The 18,204-nt window shown below is 41.5% G+C and overlaps 1 protein-coding gene across 1 annotated transcript in view; it reads left to right on the top strand.

Moving 5' to 3' along the window:
• The window catches only part of MEP1B (meprin A subunit beta), a 95,916-nt gene extending 78,265 nt beyond the window's left edge, over positions 1-17,651 (top strand). The window contains exons 11-17 of the mRNA XM_082354285.1: positions 391-543; positions 1,880-2,095; positions 4,054-4,497; positions 6,001-6,180; positions 6,944-7,070; positions 7,699-7,903; positions 10,786-17,651. Coding sequence (XP_082210411.1) covers positions 391-543; positions 1,880-2,095; positions 4,054-4,497; positions 6,001-6,180; positions 6,944-7,070; positions 7,699-7,903; positions 10,786-10,800 — 1,340 coding nt within the window. The 3' untranslated portion in view covers positions 10,801-17,651. The remainder of the gene's footprint in view (positions 1-390; positions 544-1,879; positions 2,096-4,053; positions 4,498-6,000; positions 6,181-6,943; positions 7,071-7,698; positions 7,904-10,785) is intronic.
• The last annotated feature ends 553 nt before the right edge of the window (positions 17,652-18,204 follow it).

Genomic DNA, 18,204 nt, shown 5'->3' with positions numbered 1-18,204 from the left:
CTGTTACTAATGCAAATGTGGACCAACTTGATATTCAAAACTCTTTTCAGCCCAAATGAGGTGTACAGTCATAATATAAATGGGATCAAATAATCCGGGTTGAGGTTTATTACTCTGAATAACTAGGGGAGTGTAGACTCAGGTTTCTATAATTAGTTAACCTGATAAACAAGACGTGGGGCAGGCAGCTTATACAGAACTACACAGTTGGTCGATTTTCTTGGTTTTGCAGATATCAAGAGATCTTGAAGCCACCATCACCCAGAATCAGTGACGAGTCCCCTTTAATGTCATCCTAGACTTCCTAGTGCTTCTGGATAATCTCAGTTTTTATTACTTAGATTATCATGTTATATATGAGCGTCAATAATTGTTTTTCTGCTTTGGTAGCCTCTTCCTTGAGCTTTATGGAGTCGTGCGATTTTGAACTGGAAAATGTGTGTGGTATGATTCAAAGTTCAGAAGATAGTGCTGACTGGCAACGGGTCTCCCAGGTTCCTGAGGGGCCAGACAGTGATCACTCCAACATGGGCCGGTGCAAAGGTAACAGGAGTGAGATACTTCCAGATTTTACTCTCAGTGGTTCTAGCCTCTTTCTTTGCTGTGAAATACTGGGATTTGAGTTCTTATTTTTATTAGAATTATTAATGATAGCCCACTAGCGCTACTCAGGAATTGGTTCTGTGCCTTATAAGGATATGGTTAATTTCTTTGCTTTTTACTGTCCGAGTTTGCTTTTTTTCCCCATGAGTCAGCACTGGGCTCTGTGAAGCCTCTACCCATAGTATGTGCCCACAGCAAGAGGGGCTGCCCCTCCCTGAAAGGACTCTTTTCTCTGGAGCAGTGGGGTTGTTTTCTTGAAGCCTCAAGAATCCAAGAGAACTTCCAGTGAACAGCACCAGGCTGTGAATTAATCAGTTTCAGAATTTCAGCTGGTTGTGATTACACGTTCCTGTTACAAAAATACTTTAAATGAAGGTAGAAAGTACAATTTATTTAATTTTACTCAGATGAGTATTCTTTTCCATTAAAATTTTGTTTTGAATCAAATAGTCATTTATTTGGCTACAAGCACCACATTTTTATTTATTTGCTCATTTCTGGCAGCAAATATGTAAAACTAGCCTTCAGAACCCAGGGCCATTGCTTGACAGCTCAGATGATCTGGGAAGGGGTTGAGATCCCTAAGAGCATGGAGGTGCTTTTCCTTTTTCTTTTTTGGGGGATTGGTGGGGACAGGACAGATGTTGTTTAAAGGTACAAACTTGTAACGAGTAGTAAAAAGCCCTAGAGATCTAATGCACAGCATAGTGAATATAGGCAACAATATTGTATTATAATCATCAAACCTGCTGAGACTAGACTTAATTATTCCCACCACCAAAAAGAAATGATATTATGTATTGTGAGAGAAGTGCTAATTATTGATACAATGACAATCAGATGCCAATATATAAATGTGTCAAATGAACATGTTGTGTACCTTAAATTTACACAATGGTACATGTCAAACATATTTCAATTAAAAAAATATTTTCTAAATGTAGATTTGAATAGTGGATAGTGGTTCTACATAGATCAGTAGGAGGGAGGAAGGGAAGGGGCGGGTGGAGAGAGAGAGAGAAAGAGGGAGAGAGAGAGAGGCTAAACCAAACAGGTAACACTTTTTCCCATTTTTGAAAACTAACATGTGTAGTAAGAAAGAAGTGACCTAATGTTGCTTTTTTTTCATAGACTGCCTGCTCCAAGAACTGCATTTAAATGCTCAAAACAGTGTCCTGCATACAGTGGGAACTAGGTGGAAATAGAGTGCCCGCGAGACACGCATTCCTGTATTCGGTATCTGTTTTCTCAGTTCTGCATTTGTCCTCTTTAACAGGTTCTGGTTTCTTCATGCATTTCAACAGTAGCTCTGTAAATGAGGGGGCCACAGCAATGCTGGGAAGTAGAATACTATACCCTAAACGAGGATTTCAGTGCTTGCAATTTTTTTTATATAACAGTGGAAGTGAATATGACCAACTGAACATCTATATCAGGGAGTATTCTGCAGCCAATGTGAACAGGACTCTGACCCTTGTGGAAGAAATAAAAGGTACACTATCAACATTCTTATTCTTGGGTTCAGAGTGAGTCAGTCTTAACCCTTTACTTAATGCAAAACCACTTACAACAGGGTAGGGGCTATGGACTTAGTACTTTTTTTTTTTTTGGACTTAGTACTTTTCAATGTAGAACTTGATCCTACTTGCTTTATGCAGTGGTTGGGAAATTAAATAAGAGTCCTTTCTGTGCTACAGAATATGTGACACTTAAGAAACTGTAGATCAGTCTCTGTCGTTGGGGAAGTCCGTTCTTGGCAACTAATAAAAAATATAATGGAAACTAGCTTAGGCAAAATGTGAAGAGTTACTGGCTCAACATAACTATATTGTAGGATGGAGAAGAGAGGAATTGGCCTCAGGCAGGATGGGACCTGTCCCTTTACATGGTTGGGGACCTTTCCTGTTATCTCAGATGGGCTTTGTCCGTAAAACTGGTGCTTTGGCTGTTACACTTCCCAGCTTACATTTTACCAAATGTGCCATCAGACTAGAGAAGGGACTCTTCCTGTAATTTCTAGCCTAGAAAAATAAATTCCAGCGAAGGATTCTAATTGTTATGACTTGAGTTAAATGCATCTTCTGGAGCAATTCTGAGTGGAGAGAGGGCATCACTGATTAGGCGGCCATGCTTCCTTCTAATCATGTGTCCGGGAGGTGGGTCACGTTGACCACATATTAAAGCAGATGGTTCAGAAGGTCCCCTGAGGAAGGGAGGGGCTGTGCCCTGGCGGCTGCATTACTGTCTGCTCCACACAATGACCTCTTGGTTTGAATGAATTGACTAAAACCTATTATAAAACTGATCCACATTATGTCATATGTCATGCCAATATATATATATATACACACACACATATATACACACATTATACATGTACATTTTATGTATCTAATGCATATATAAAAGATTATAAATAAGATTATTACACACATATTTGATTATACATATATAATCCCTTGCATTAGCAATCTGTGGGTGTTATTATTGACAGATAATAGCACAAAATGTACTTAAGAAACCTGCTTAGGAGTCCAGAATTTAAACTGAAAGTACTGGTAAAAATGAAGTGGAGGCTCTCATGAAAGGTTTTTGTTCAATCTGGGGTCCTTCCACGGAGAATAGCATTTTCTGTAATTTGGATCTTTCTAACTTATTTTCAAGCAACATGTTTCTCATTAAGTGCCAATATATTTAAGTTTGAAGGCATTGAGTTAACTACTGGTTTGACATGAATTCCTGAGCTATTCTCTACCTGGGAGGCTTCTGAAAACTTTTAAATGGACTGCTTCTTATTTGGGTATGTGACATCAGAAAATAAGACAAGATGTCATACAATGTGCTGCTAGCTAGGGGTAGGAGTAATAGTGGCGGGGACGTGTAGTCTGGGAAGAAAGGAAATGGTACCAAATATTAGATATGTAACATCGAGTCAGTTGTAAGATGTGGGCTTTCTAGGGTTTGGTGAATTCATGCTTAATACTGCCAAAGAGTTGACTAAAAATTTTGCATGTGAAGGAAGTATTCCAGTCAAAGTATAAATAGATTAAAGGAGGCTTCAGCTGAGTATCACAGGAATCTGGGGTACAAGTGTAGAGTATTGGGCTTGCTTGTCTGTTTAACTAACTGAATGGGAGGTAACTTGTAAGTTGGGCATGGAATTCTCATGAGTTAGATGTTATCGTTTGCTCACCTATCTCTGGGAAAGGGTGATCTATCTAAGAATCAGCTAGATAAGCATCCAAATATTCCAGAGAGCTGCGCCATCCCCACAGAAATGCCTTGAAGTAACTGGGCCTGGGCTGGAGGGTAAGAAAGCCATACCTCATACCAACAGGAAGCAGTAGGTCTAGAAAGATCCTTTGTCCATGAAGGTTAGAACTCTAATGTCGATTTGCACATGATTCATAGTCCTTTGTCCTCTTTGGAATAATAATGTCTCTTTTGCAGATATACCCATTGGGAGCTGGCAACTTTACCACGTAACACTGAAAGTGAGCAACAAATTTAGAGTGGTATTTGGAGGGGTCAGAGGCGCTGGTGCCTCACGGGGTGGCCTGTCTATTGATGACATCAATCTTTCAGAAACACAGTGCCCTCATCATGTCTGGCATATAAGGAATTTCACACAGCTCATTGGCAGCCCCAGTGGATCTGTCTTCAGTCCTTCATTTTATTCTTCTAAAGGCTATGCCTTTCAGATTTGCTTGAATCTAAGTAGTTTGCCTAATATAGGAATGTATTTCCACTTGATCTCTGGAGCCAATGATGATCAATTAGAGTGGCCATGTCCTTGGCAACAAGTCACGATGACCATCTTGGATCAAAATCCTGACATTCGACAGCGTATGTCCAACCAGCGGAGTATAACTACAGACCCATTTATGACCACCGGTTTGTGACTCATCTTTTTTATTGCTAATACACAATCACTGCTCTAGGAGGGATGGATGATTTGGGAAGGAGAGACTGCATAGCCAGGTAGCTAGGGAATTTTGAGCCCCAAATCTAAGGATCAGAAGATATTTAGGGGAAGGGCTTCAGCTGCTGTGGACAGAGTCTCCCAGGCAGGAGACTGTCAGAAATGTCAGCAAAGATGCCAACAAATTGAGAAGATATTGGCTATATTTTTGGAAACTGATGACAATACCTGAATTCCCAGGGTTGTACGAGGAGTGTTTTAGTTTTAGAGTCCGATGCACCTGGGTTCAATCCAAGGTTTGCTTCTCATTAGCTATGTAACCTTGAGCAGATAATCTCTTGAAATACCAGTGTCCTCAGAAGTAAAACTGGGACAGTAATAAAAACCCCACACGTTTGTTAAAAGTATCTCTACAGATCAAGTAGGGAAGTTTGTGGAAGGGCCTGGTACGGAGAGGCTCTCAGATGTTGAGTTCTCCTAACCCATGCTGTCCTGGTCTTGCCTCTGAATTCTCAAAAACAGTTCAGCTTTTGTAATGGGGGTGGTTTTTGATCAGAACGAAGATGTTGAGTAGGTGCTCCGTAGTGTTGGGAAGGGTATGGGAATGGATTGCAACTTCTTATTAAAGAATTCTGGAGGACTTGCCAATGGTGACACCATCCCCCCTCTTTCTAGTCTGAAAAAGAAGCAGCACCCAGAAAGCAATGATCACATTTCTAATTGTAATAATCCTTCGCCCTCTGGGAACATGATAAAGTGAAAAATGGAATTGTGGCAAGGTGAATATTATTGCCAAATCTGAATTCTGTATATGAAAAGAATGGACCTGAGTGACTTGGGGAAAAAAAAATATATAATCTGATACGAAAAAAATAGTATTCACAAAGAGGTATGGGGATTTGATGTTCAGAATTTCTTTACCTTTTTCCAAAACATTTCTCTCTGAATCATGTTGAAAATGGCTCAAGTTTGGGTGGGTCGCCACCTTTTCCCAGAAGCAGTGCTTCTCACTGTCTTCTACTCCTGAAGGACTTTAGTCTGTTAGTAACTGAATAATTCAGTTACTGAGATGAATTGTTCAGTGCCAATATTAAAAACTCTCTCAGTAACACATTGATTTAACTCAGCTAAAAGGACTACCTGTAACTCAGAAGGCCATTAAAGAATGATTCTAATGGGCAGCGGAGTTTCTACACTGCTCATTCAGTAGAAGTGTGACACCCCATGTAGGAAACTTTTGATACCTCTCCACTCATATTCCAGAATGTGGTCCTCCCTGCCATGTCATCTCGTTTCTTTAGGACAGTATAAATGAACAAACTCCAGTGACTTGCCAGGGAATACATTACAGGTCAATAGCATCACTGAGTTACTTTGAGCTCTACCCTAATTGTGCTTCACATTGCCTGTGCTTTCCTACACCAAAAGCTATGATGATGCTAAACACAGTCCATTAATATAAATTGCTTTTTCAGGTAATGGAACCTATTTTTGGGACAGGCCTTCCAAAGTGGGAACACAAGTTTTTTTCCCTAATGGAACTCAGTTTCAAAGAGGTAGTGGCTATGGAAACAGTGTCTTTATGACCCATGAGAGGCTGAAAAGCAGAGATTTTATAAAAGGAGATGATGTTTATATCCTCCTGACAGTGGAAGGTATGTCAATAAAAATAGTTTTATCTAAGCTGCTTTTTTTTTTGTGGTCGTTGATTATTTACTGTGTTCTTCTGGATTCCGTTTTTAGATATATTAGAGACGTGGGAGGGAATGGGCATGAGTGAGATTTTTTTTAGTATGAATCATTAACAATATGAAAATAATTTAAATGGAAACAGAGACAGTTCCAGGATAAAGAACTTAATTAACACGGCATGGGGCAATAGTGGAAAGCTTTAGTCCAGAAAACTTCTTTAGAAATAAGCTGAAGTATAGCCATTATACCCTAGAATTTAACTCTAGGATTCCAGAAGTAAAAATATCCCAGAAACACATAAAATTAGAGTGGAAATGATCTGGCTTTATTGTCTCTTTCAGATATGTATACATACATATATAGAGATGTGTGCACACACACATATATCTTGTCAGTAATAGCATTAATCTATTGTCTTCTAAAATTTCTCAGCCATGACAGCCAATAATTACATTTTCCAGGAATACTGTTGGTTTCCATGCCAAGGCCCAGGCAAGCACGTGTTCAGTTGTAGCCCCACAGGCTGGATCAGCTTCCCTTTGTGTCTAGATTTCAGCCTGCCTATTTATTTTTTCTCTGCCTATAAACATTACTGAACGGTGCTTCAAGAGTACCTGGATTTCTCACAAACCTGAAGCCTGAACATTTTATTTTGAAACTTAAAGATCAAATGCTTGTTAAACCCCAAACTGATTTCCCTCCATGCTCTCCTCTCACCCTCCTTAGACATATCCCACCTTAATACTACACAAAATGAGCCAGTCCCGACCTTGGACATCAATGACCTTTGCACAAGCTTTAAATGTGAGAATGATGGCGTTTGCATTCTCCACAATGGCAAAGCTGAGTGCCGGTAAGGATGCAATCTACCCATTCTTTTGTTACATATTTTTTCATTCCCACAATGTAGGATTCATATGATATTTCATATGAATGAAATCAGTTGATTCTCATCTCAAAACCGTTCGTAAGATATTTATCTTTTGCTCTCCATTTGGGACTTTGGGTTGCCAGCAGAACGACAGAATTATTTTTGCAAAGATAGCACGTTATTCTAATTGCCTGAAACAGTCCTCATGAGTTACATATCTTATTAGGTCCTCACAACGGGCTGGTGTGGTTACTGTGAGTGTCCCCGTTTCCTAGATGGAGATACCTAAACTCTAAGAAGAGCTTGGCCACGGTCATAGCTGGGATGTGGAGGAACTGGGACACTGAGAACTAAATTTTCTCCACTACCTATGCTACCTTCCTTGCCCAGCTGGGAGCTGCTGTGTTAAGTCCCAGATTAGGAGTAATTCCATTGTTCCTTTCCGTTGGCCCTGCCTGTGCTAGTCTAACCAACCCTTCTAGCCCAGAATGGGTGACAAATAGTTCCATCTGCCAGTGACCTGAGTGTTGACTCACTCACACCTTCAATGGTGAAGATTTTCAGATTAAAATATCAACTCATAACTCTGAGTCACGTTCCTCACATGTAGGTGTCCGTCAGGGGAAGACTGGTGGTACATGGGAGAAAGGTGTGAAAAGAGAGGCTCAACTCGAGACACCATTGTGATTGCCGCGTCTTCCACTGTTGCTGTGTTTGCCCTGATGCTGATCATCACCCTCGTCAGTGTCTACTGTACCAGGAAAAAGTATCATAAAGAGACAGGTTCAAGGACAGCAAATATGACTCTGGAAAATGTAAGTTGACTCTCATATTTGGTTATTCAAAACCTATTGATGGAATTACATAAAGACAAATAAGGACTTCTTATATATCCTAAAAAAAAAAAACTTCTCTCCTCCCTATGCTGGGGACAACAGCTTTGAGACCATGAGTTCTTGTTATGTTCACTATAAAGCAACGGGTCTTAAATTGGGATCCATGGAGGGTTTTGGGGGGGGGATTTTATTATCCTTCTGGAACTGTATCCAGAATTTTGTATGGTTGTGCAATTTTCTGGGGTGGGAGTCTGTGACCCTCCTGAAAGGCACAACTGATTTTGCCTACACATTTCAACCTTCCTGGTTAAGGGGAGAGGTGACCTGTAAGTGTCATCGTTCTAAAGGTTGAGCTCAGGCTTGTAGGAAGGGGGTGCTAGGCACATTTGGGGCTTTTGCATTAAAGAAGTTTCCAAATGATTCTGGCTTCATGTGTGGTAACTAAGTCTAAGGCAAGATTTTCAAGTAGAAGTTTTAAAGTCTTGCCTCAGAAGGTCTCTAGAATGGCAATACACTCTTGAAATTACCCTGGGGAAGCAGACTCTTTGAGATGGATATTTGCACGCAGGACGTTTACTGTGCGTGCTCTCGGGAACACCAGTGATGGAGTGAGGGAAGGTGGACCAGGCAGAGGGTGAGGTTGGATTGTGCTGCGGTTGCAGCTGAGGCCTCAGCATCCTCTGCAGTGAGCTCTGGAGCTGGGATGGCCCTTAGAGTGCCCTGAATTGAGGCAAGGGGGCCAGGCCATTGTACTCCCCACATCAACAGCCATTGGATTGGGGCTGTCCCCGGGGAGGGAGCAGAAAATTAAGCAAAGCAGCACCCTTTGGGGTAGGGCATGTCCTGCAGGAAAGCTTTCATTAGGAACGGCAGGAGTAACAGAGAACCCCAGCACCCACTACATACCCCAGTCATAGGGAGCACAGTTTCATATGCAGATTCCTATTCTCACTCACAGAAGAGCACTTCTAACGGAATAGAATCTGAACATCATTTAAAAGTGAAACTTAAAAATTCTTCCAGTTCTATTTCATTCAAAACAGAGTCTCTGAAAATTACTAGCAAAACTGAAGACAAAACAGGCCCAATTGACACATCTCTGAAACCGAAAATACTGCAATTACCTTAAGCATGAGGATATTTTCTTCCTTTTTTTTTTATTATTATTATTCATTTTTGGCTGTGTTGAGTCTTCGTTTCTGTGCAAGGGCTTTCTCCAGTTGCGGTGAGCGGGGGCCACTCTTCATCGCGGTGCGCGGGCCTCTCACTGTCGCGGCCTCTCCCGTTGCAGAGCACAGGCTCCAGACGCGCAGGCTCAGTAGTTGTGGCTCACGGGCCTAGTTGCTCCGCGGCATGTGGGATCTTCCCAGACCAGGGCTCGAACCCGTGTCCCCTGCATTGGCAGGTAGACTCTCAACCACTGCGCCACCAGGGAAGCCCATGAGGATATTTTCTTAAAAAAATGATTATTCAAGACATGCTGTATTTTAAATTTTCAATTTTTTTAAGTAGACAGACTTATTTGTTTAAAGACACTTGTTTGTTAAAGACAATAAATTTGTGAAGTTATTCAAAAGATGGACAATGATAATGAACAGAGAGCAAATAGTTTTATTCTCATACACTGCGGCCATGCTTCCTCAGCCTCAGCAAGATGTTTAAAGCCAGTCCTAGGCAGTGGATCAATTACTTCACAAGCTTATTAGAAAATGACTTAAAATATATATAGGGTTTTTTTTTTTAATAAAAAACCAGGTGTTTCCAGCTTACTTTATGGCTCAAAATAAAAGGGACAGATCAGCCAATGACCCAGTAGGTCAACCTGGTGGAAGCTGTGCCCACCGGCATAGTGCTCTGGGCTAGTAGGGATGTACTTGGGGGCTGGAGTAGGAATGGTGGGGGAGTGGTTAGGGAGGAGAGAACCAGTTAGCTGGTGGATGGGACTGCCAGGATATTCCTCTGGAAACTGGTAGATGTAAGTGCTATTATAAAGGCCAATTTAGGGCTTCCCTGGTGGCGCAGTGGTTGAGAATCTGCCTGCTAATGCAGGGGACACGGGTTCGAGCCCTGGTCTGGGAAGATCCCACATGCCGCGGAGCAACTAGGCCCGTGAGCCACAACTACTGAGCCTGCGCGTCTGGAGCCTGTGCTCCGCAACAAGAGAGGCCGCGATAGTGAGAGGCCCGCGCACCGCGATGAAGAGTGGCCCCCGCTTGCCGCAACTAGAGAAAGCCCTAGCACAGAAACGAAGACCCAACATAGCAATCAATCAATCAATCAATCAATAAATCTTAAAAATAAATAAATAAATAAAGGCCAATTTATCGACCTAACATTGGAATTAAAGAAAATGATACAACAAAGAGAAGAGAAAGAAGGAAGTTAATTCAATAAAGGAGAGAACTATTAGAGTATCAGGGACATGGTAGGGCCATTAAGTGGAAACACACTCCCACACACACAACCACCATATTATAAAAACAGAACTGTTTTGCCTCTGGGTCATTTAAACACATGCCCAAGAGCAAGGAGTCAACTTACATTTTCCTTAGTCTAGGCATTTCTACAGTAAATTTACTGATAGCAGAAACTCCAGCTCTAGTTTCAATCTTAAATCGGAATGACCTTTTTCCTGAGACTGAAGTGTGTGCTCACCCTAATGTTTTAGCATCTGAATAAAGTGGGATAGGCCAGAGCATGTTCCTGGAGACAGAGCCTGGGGGCCCCCTTGCCAGTTGGGAGGGATGCCAGGAGACTGCTCATGGCACTTCGTTTAAACATCAGACTGTTTCATTGGATTCATTTCAATGGCAGTTTTTAAATTTAGAAATTAAGTGATCGATTGTTCTTCCCCCTTCTAGCAATATGCACTTTGAAGATTAACTCAGCAATACAGCCAGCAAATGAAATGAAAAATTCTTCACGATGGTTTCACCTACAATATATTACAACCACTTCACCTTCTATAAATGGATCTTCTCTGTACATAGCTGGATATACTACAAATCATTATTTTGGTAAAGGTCTCATTGGTGAAATGTTGCTTGTGTTTTTGTTTTTAAAGGAGGGGAGTAAGAAAATAAAAAATAAAAATAGATAAAGGTGGAGAAGCAATTCAGGCTGTTCTGGAAGCATAATATATCTATAAGACAGAGAGCAAGAACTAGGGGTAACTTTCCAAATGACTGCCTTCTCTTTGGGGGCCAAGTGTGTTGGCCTCACAGGTGATTCCCTAGAAACCCACTGGAAACACCCAATGGGAATGATCTTCCGTGTGGAATCTCAGCATTTCCAGGCTGTCCTGTCCCAGTGTAGGGAGGGGTAAAGGGCAGCTCCTTTCTCCCTGGGGACATGTGCCCCCCCGCCGCTCTAAAACTGGCCACTCTCTTGTTTTCTTTATTATTATTATTATTATTGACCATGTTTGCGGCTTGTGGGATTTTAGTTTCCCGACCAGGGATCAAAACCAGGCCCTCAGCAGTGAGAGCGCAGAGTCCTAACCACTGGACCACCAGGGAATTCCCTCTCTTATTTTCTGACTTAAGCCCCAGAGTATGTGAGTCTGGTTAAGAATCTGTTTGAACATACAACTACAATCAATAAGAACACTTTAAACTCCTAGAACAGTTCTCAAAGTTTTGGGTTTCAGGAGCCTTTATACTTTTAGAAATTATTGAGGGCCCCAAAGAGTTTTTGCATATGAACATTCCATTTATCAGTTCTTACCATACTAGACATTCAAACCAGGAAAATTGAAAACAATGTCTTTATTAATCCTTGAAAAATAACAAGCCCATACGTGTTAACATAAATACTATTTTCTTGAAAAATAACTATATTTTCCAAAACAAAAGAAAATTTAGCAAAAAGAGTGGGTGTTGTTTTACATTTTTTGCAAATCTCTAATATCTGGCTTAATAGAAAACAGCTGAATTCTTACATAAGTGTCTGCATTCAGTCTGTTGCAATATATTATTTTTGTAGAAGAATATAAAGAAAATCTAAACTTACACAGATATATAGTTGGAAAAAGGAGGCATATTTGAATAGCTTTCCAAGTCATTGTGGATATTCTTTTTGAATATCCTTTGTTAAAAGTGGACAAATGGTAATTTATTAAAGGTTAGATACAATTGGAATCTGAAAACATATCAATGAATTTTGGTACTCCATCCAGTAAATCTATTGGTCTATCTCATATTTTGAATGGATCTTTCATCTATGCATGATTTTGTCATATCGTGCATTGATTATTTAGAAAATATTGGTTCACTGACTTATGTAGCTCTTACAACTTTTGGTACATTTCATCACACAGTATCAAAACATAACATTAATGTCACCACTCGTCTCATTAAAAAAGTCTTTAAGTCTTAGAAGTTGATGCTCATGCTGTCAAAAACAAATTTTCCAAAATGCTAATTTTTGCTTGAAAGCTTAAAGTTTATCATTGGTAATAAGTACTATCCTCCTTGTAATGACAGGTACATGACTTCATTGAATTTTTAAAATTCAAGTCTTATTCTGAGATCATTGTAGATTTACATGCAGTTGTTAGAAATAATACAGAGATCCCTGTGTACCCTTCACTTAGTTTCCCCCTATGGTGACAACTTGCAAAACTTGAGTGCAGTGTCACAACCAGGATGTTGATATTGATACAAACTACAGAACAGTTTCATTACCACAAAAATCCATCAAATTGCCTTCATATAACCAAGTCCCTTTCCCTCTCGTTCCCACCTCCTGTTTAAACCATGGCAATCTGGGACTTCCCTGGCGGTCCAGTGGTTAAGACCATGCTTCCACTGCAGGGGGCGCGGGTTGGATCCCTGGTTGGGGAACTAAGATCCCGCATGCCAAGGGAGTGGGGCGGCAGGGGAAAAAAAAAAAGCCCTTGGCAATCATTAATCTGTTCTCTATTTTTATAGTTTTGTCATTTAAAAATGTTATATTAATGAAACCATGCAGTATAGAACTTTTCGGGATTTTTTTTTTTTTAACTCAGCATAATTCTCTGTAATTCATCCAGGTTGTCGTGTGTACAATAATTTGTTCCTTTCTGATGGCTGAATAGAATTTCATGCTATGGATGTACCACAGTTTGTTTAATCATCCACTTGTTGCAGGACATTTGGGTTGTTTCCAGATTTTGGTTATTGCAAATAAAGCTGCTCTAAATATTCATGTACTGGTTTTCATATAGATATAACTCTGCATTTTTCTGGGATACATGCCCAGGAGAGCATTGCTGGGTCATATGGTAGTTGCATGTTTAGTTTTTTAAGAAACTGCTGCTGATCTGCATTGTGCCTATACCATTTTACATTCCCACCAGCAGTGGTGATGCAGTTTCTCTGATCCTTACCAACTTGGGTGTTATCACTTTTTTTTTCCTGATAGACTCTATTATTTAGAGTAGTTTTAGAGTCACAGCAAAACTGAGCAGAACTTAGAGAGATATCCCCTATACCCCTTGTGCCCACATACACACAAGCTTCTCCCACCATCAATATCCCCACCAGATAAATTTGTTATAATTGATGACTCTACATTGATACGTTATTATCACTGAAAGTCCATAGTTTACATTAGGATTCACTCCTGGTGTTCTACATTCTATGGGTTTTGACAGGTGAATAATGACATGTATCCACTACCACAGTGTCCTGTAGAATAGTTTCACTGCCCGAAAAAATCCTCTGTGCTCTGCCTATTCATCCCTCTCTCTACCCGCCCCTCCCCACAACCACTAATCTTTTTACTGTCTCCATGGTTTTGCCTTTTCCAGAACATCATTTAGTTGGAATCATACAGTAAGTCACCTTTTCAGATCGGCTTCTTTCACTTGTCACTATTTTTTTTTTTTTTTTTTGGCCGCACTGCATGGCTTGTGAGATCTTAGATTTTAGTTCCCTGACCAGGGATTGAACCCGGGCCTCAGCAGTGAAAGCGCCGAGTCCTAACCAATGGACCGCCAGGCAAGTCCCTTGTGACTATTTTTTTATTTTAGCCATTCTGATTAAGTGTGTAGTGATATCTCATTGTGGTCTTAGTCTGCACTTCCCTAGTGACGCATGATACTGAACATCTTTTCATGTACTTATTTGCCATCTCTATATCATCTTCTGTGGACTATCTCTACATTTTTTTTTATAAATTTATTTATTATTTATTTATTTATTTTTGGCTGTGTTGGGTCTTCGTTTCTGTGCGAGGGCTTTCTCCAGTTGCGGTGAGCGGGGGCCACTCTTCATCGCGGTGCGCGGGCCTCTCACTCTCGTGGCCTCTCTTGTTGCGGAGCACAGGCTCCAGACACGCAGGCTCAGTAATTGTGGCTCATGGGCCTAGTTGCTCCGCGGCATGTGGGATCGTCCCAGACCAGGGCTCGAACCCGTGTCCCTTGCATCGGCAGGCAGACTCTCAACCGCTGCGCCACCAGGGAAGCCCCCTGCTGTCTCTTTTTTAACACACTCCACTGAGAAGCCAGCCATACCTCAGGAGTGGGAGATGATACATCTGATCTGCCCTTTAAGTACTACCTATATAGAACATACGTTAAATCTTTAAGGAGAAAATTATCAAGCAAAGCCAAACTAAACCAAACCTCTACTTGTGGAACAAACAGAAAAGGAATTGTTCTGGTAAGTATGTGTGATAATGTGATTTCTAGTAAGAAATATATATTTGGTCTTCCTGTTCCTGCCACAGTGCTCCTAAAAACCTTGGAATTTCCTAAGTGATGAGAACTGTAAAGGTGTCTTATGTTAGTGAGGTGACTTTTGGAACTCACCTAAGGATGGGGGCTGGTTGCCAGGGGAACTGACCAAGATTAAAGGGTTGGAACTTTCATCCCACCCCCTGATTTCCAGGGAAAGGTGGGACTGGAGGTGGAATCAATCACCAATGGCCAATGACTTAATCAATTATGCCTATATAATGAAGCTTCCACTGAACCCCAAAAGGCTGTGGTTTGGACAACCGGGTTGGTGGACACATGGCAGGATGGGGAGAGTGGGCTGCTTAGGGAGCGTGGAAGCTCCACCCCCTTCCCCCATACCTTGCCCTACACATCTCTTTCATCTAGCTATTCCTGAGTTATATCCTTTTATAATAAGACAGTAATCTAGTAAGAAAAATGTTTCTCTGAGTTCTGTGAGCTCCTCTTGCAAATGAATCCAACCCAAGGAGGGGGTCATTGGATCAGAAGCGTGGGTGGCGACCTGGATTTGCAACTGACATCTGAGGAAGGACTAAGTCCTTAATTTGTGGCGTCTGATGCTATTTCCGGGTAGATAGTGTCAGAACGGAGTTGAGTTGTAGGACAGCCAGCTGGTAAAGGAGAATTCCTTGGCGGTGTGGGGAACGCCTGCCCCTCCTGCCCGCACGCCCACTCCTGACATCGGAATTGGGAGCAGAATCATCCGAGTGGGAATGTGAGGCAGAAATCTGTGTGACTGAGACTACAGAGGACTTGCTCAGACTGAAGAGTTTGCTTTACCAAGGAATTTATTATTTGACCTGCCAATCCAAGGACTAAGCCTCAGACTTAAGGCTCTCCTCATCTCTGCTATTAACTGCTCTTGGCCTCCTGAAGACGTAAGGCCTGGATTCCGGTTTCTGCCATTCAGTAGGCCCTTCTGTTCCAGAGCTGATGGCTACAACAGATTGCGAGAATATCTTGAGCTCCCCTCCCCGCTCCCTGTCTAGCCACACGTGGACCCAGCAGAAATAGGTCTTCCAGAGGCTTGGAAAAGTCATACATGGGCAGGTGCAGGCGGAAGAGGGAAAAGGTTAGATATTTTTAATTTTGTAAGTGATTAAATTGTTTGCAGGTTCCCAATCACTACATTAGGACATCTAAACTGTGAGGAGAATATTTTAAAAAGGAATCTTATTTGTACATCTTTCATATAACTACCTCAAGTGTATATAGTTCAGATAATGTGTTGAGTTAGCTATCTGGGTTTTTTTTTTTTAATGAATTTATTTGTTTATTTAGTTTTGTCTGCATTGGGTCTTCATTACTGTGCACGGGCTTTCTCTGGTTGTGGCGAGCGGGGGCTACTCTTTGTTGCAGTGTGAGGGCTTCTCATTGCGGTGGCTTCTCCTGTTGCAGAGCACGGGCTCTAGGTGTGCAGGCTTCAGTAGTTGTGGCACGCAGGCTCAGTAGTTGTGGCTCGAGGGATCTAGAGCACAGGCTCAGTAGTTGTGGTGCAAGGGCATAGTTGCTTCGTGGCATGTGGGATCTTCCAGGACCAGGACTCGAACCCGTGTCCACTGAATTGGCAGGCGGATTCTTAACCATTGCGCCACCAGGGAAGTCCCAGTTTTTTTGTTTTTTGTTTTCCTTTTCCAAGTATTTTCAAATATTACATGTTTTTTTGGGTTGACTTGTGTTCTTACTCTAATGGTCACAATAAAAAGATTTAAGTTTTTGTCGTCATTTTCTGATAACTGTATAACCAACAAAAACAAAGTCATCCCCAGGTCCTTAAGGACTGCCTTTCTGAATGAGTAGCTTTAGATCAAAGGCGTCCCCTTTCTGCGGAATGACTCAGTCTTCATAAACCTTAATGAGAGCGATTTGGTATCCTCCAAAGCAGCTAGGATTATGCAACATTTCCTTTCAGATGGAGCCTTGGAAAACTATCACATGTAAGGAGCACGTGGGGTTGTCAAGATGGTGTGATAATGCACTAACTGATAAGGCAACTGCACTGTCATCAATGTACAACAAACCCTTGCTTATCTGTAAACCTTAGCCAGACCCCTCATCCGACTCACAAGGGTGTTCTCTGCTTCCATAGTTCAGCAGTATTTCATGAATTAACTTTCATAGCCTGAAAGCTCCTAAGCTAATATTAAGATAACTATAAAAAAGGTAGTTAATATCAGAAAAGAACTGAATACACTTCTCTCCTTGAAAGCTCTAACAATCTCAAGAAATTTATCTATTTTCTATTCTTAATCCTCTTAATCTGCCTCCAATTTGTGTCTTCTTTTGGCTGCCGCTGCCTCTGGTTATAATTTCTTGGATCATTTATAGTAACAATATAAGAAGGAACAAGGAAGGAAGGGAAAGCTAAAGAATGATGGCCCTGAGTGACAGATGGGAATGTTTTCTCGAGAGAATTCTATCAGAGTCCACTGACTAGTGGCATTCATAAACTATGTGATATGCCAATCGACAAGTAGCCCACAAAAAAGACTCCCCATTAAATAGAACCCATTTAAACAGACCACTTCCTGCAGGTGTCACCCCTGGGCTTTGATCTCTCAGCTAGTAAATCCTCGAGCTGAGATTTTATAAACAGATAGGGTAGGGGGTCCCTGGAGGAAGAGAACCAGGCATGGCTCTCCTGACATAGGAGAAGCCATTTTTGGCCTAAGGCATTTTGTGATCTAAGCCTGGCCACATGCATGCCTGCCCTTGAACAGGTCTCAGTAATTAATGATATTAAGGGAAGTGAGGGAATTCAGGAACAAGGGAAAAGCAGTCAAGAAACAATAGTTCAGCAATAAAACAAGGTCCTGATTCCTCCTCAAGGGATATCATACCAATCTGATACATATCTGAGTTCTGCAGGAACTAAGGTCCCCCCATCCAGGTGGAGGATGGTAATGACCTGCTGAGACCCCAGACTGGTTGGAACTTAAGGGATGATGATCTTAACCTTTTCTGACCCTCTTGACTTCAATCAGCTGAAGCTTGGATGCTGGTAAACTTCGCCCCAATTCTATGCTGAATTCTCTTCTGCTCAAGCCCTTTCATGAATATGCATATACCACCCAAACCCCTTCATGAATATGCATATACCTTTAGCTTGAAATTTCCCCAGTTTTGCTGTTTGGGGAGGCACTGCTCTGGGAAAGATCCCTGGTGTTCTCCCTACTTGCTGCAAGAAATAAATCCTTCCTTCTCCTGCTCTTTGATTTGGTTACGTCTTTTGGCTCGACACCCACCAAGAGGCGAACCCAATTTTTGGGTAACAATTTGACCAGGACCTTCTGACTCAAGAGTCCAGGCATTTAACCACTGCTCCCTGGCAGAGTCTATGAGAAATGAGAAAGAAAGTGTAGCTGTCTTTAAGGAAGCACAACTGCTGTTGAGTCACAGACATCCCAGTGGAATTCCAGAGAAGTAAGAAAGATAAATTCTAGAAACAGCTGAGTTGAACTTTGACTTTTGGTTGTATAATTCAGGACTCCTTGGCTTATAAGTGAAGAAGTGATAAGTTTGCTTAAGCAAATGGGAACTGTATTGGCTTGCAAATTCT

Source organism: Balaenoptera borealis, assembly GCF_965194805.1.
Source record: "Balaenoptera borealis genome assembly, chromosome: 14".
Lineage (NCBI taxonomy): Eukaryota > Metazoa > Chordata > Mammalia > Artiodactyla > Balaenopteridae > Balaenoptera > Balaenoptera borealis.
This window is presented reverse-complemented; position numbering and strand designations above follow the sequence as displayed.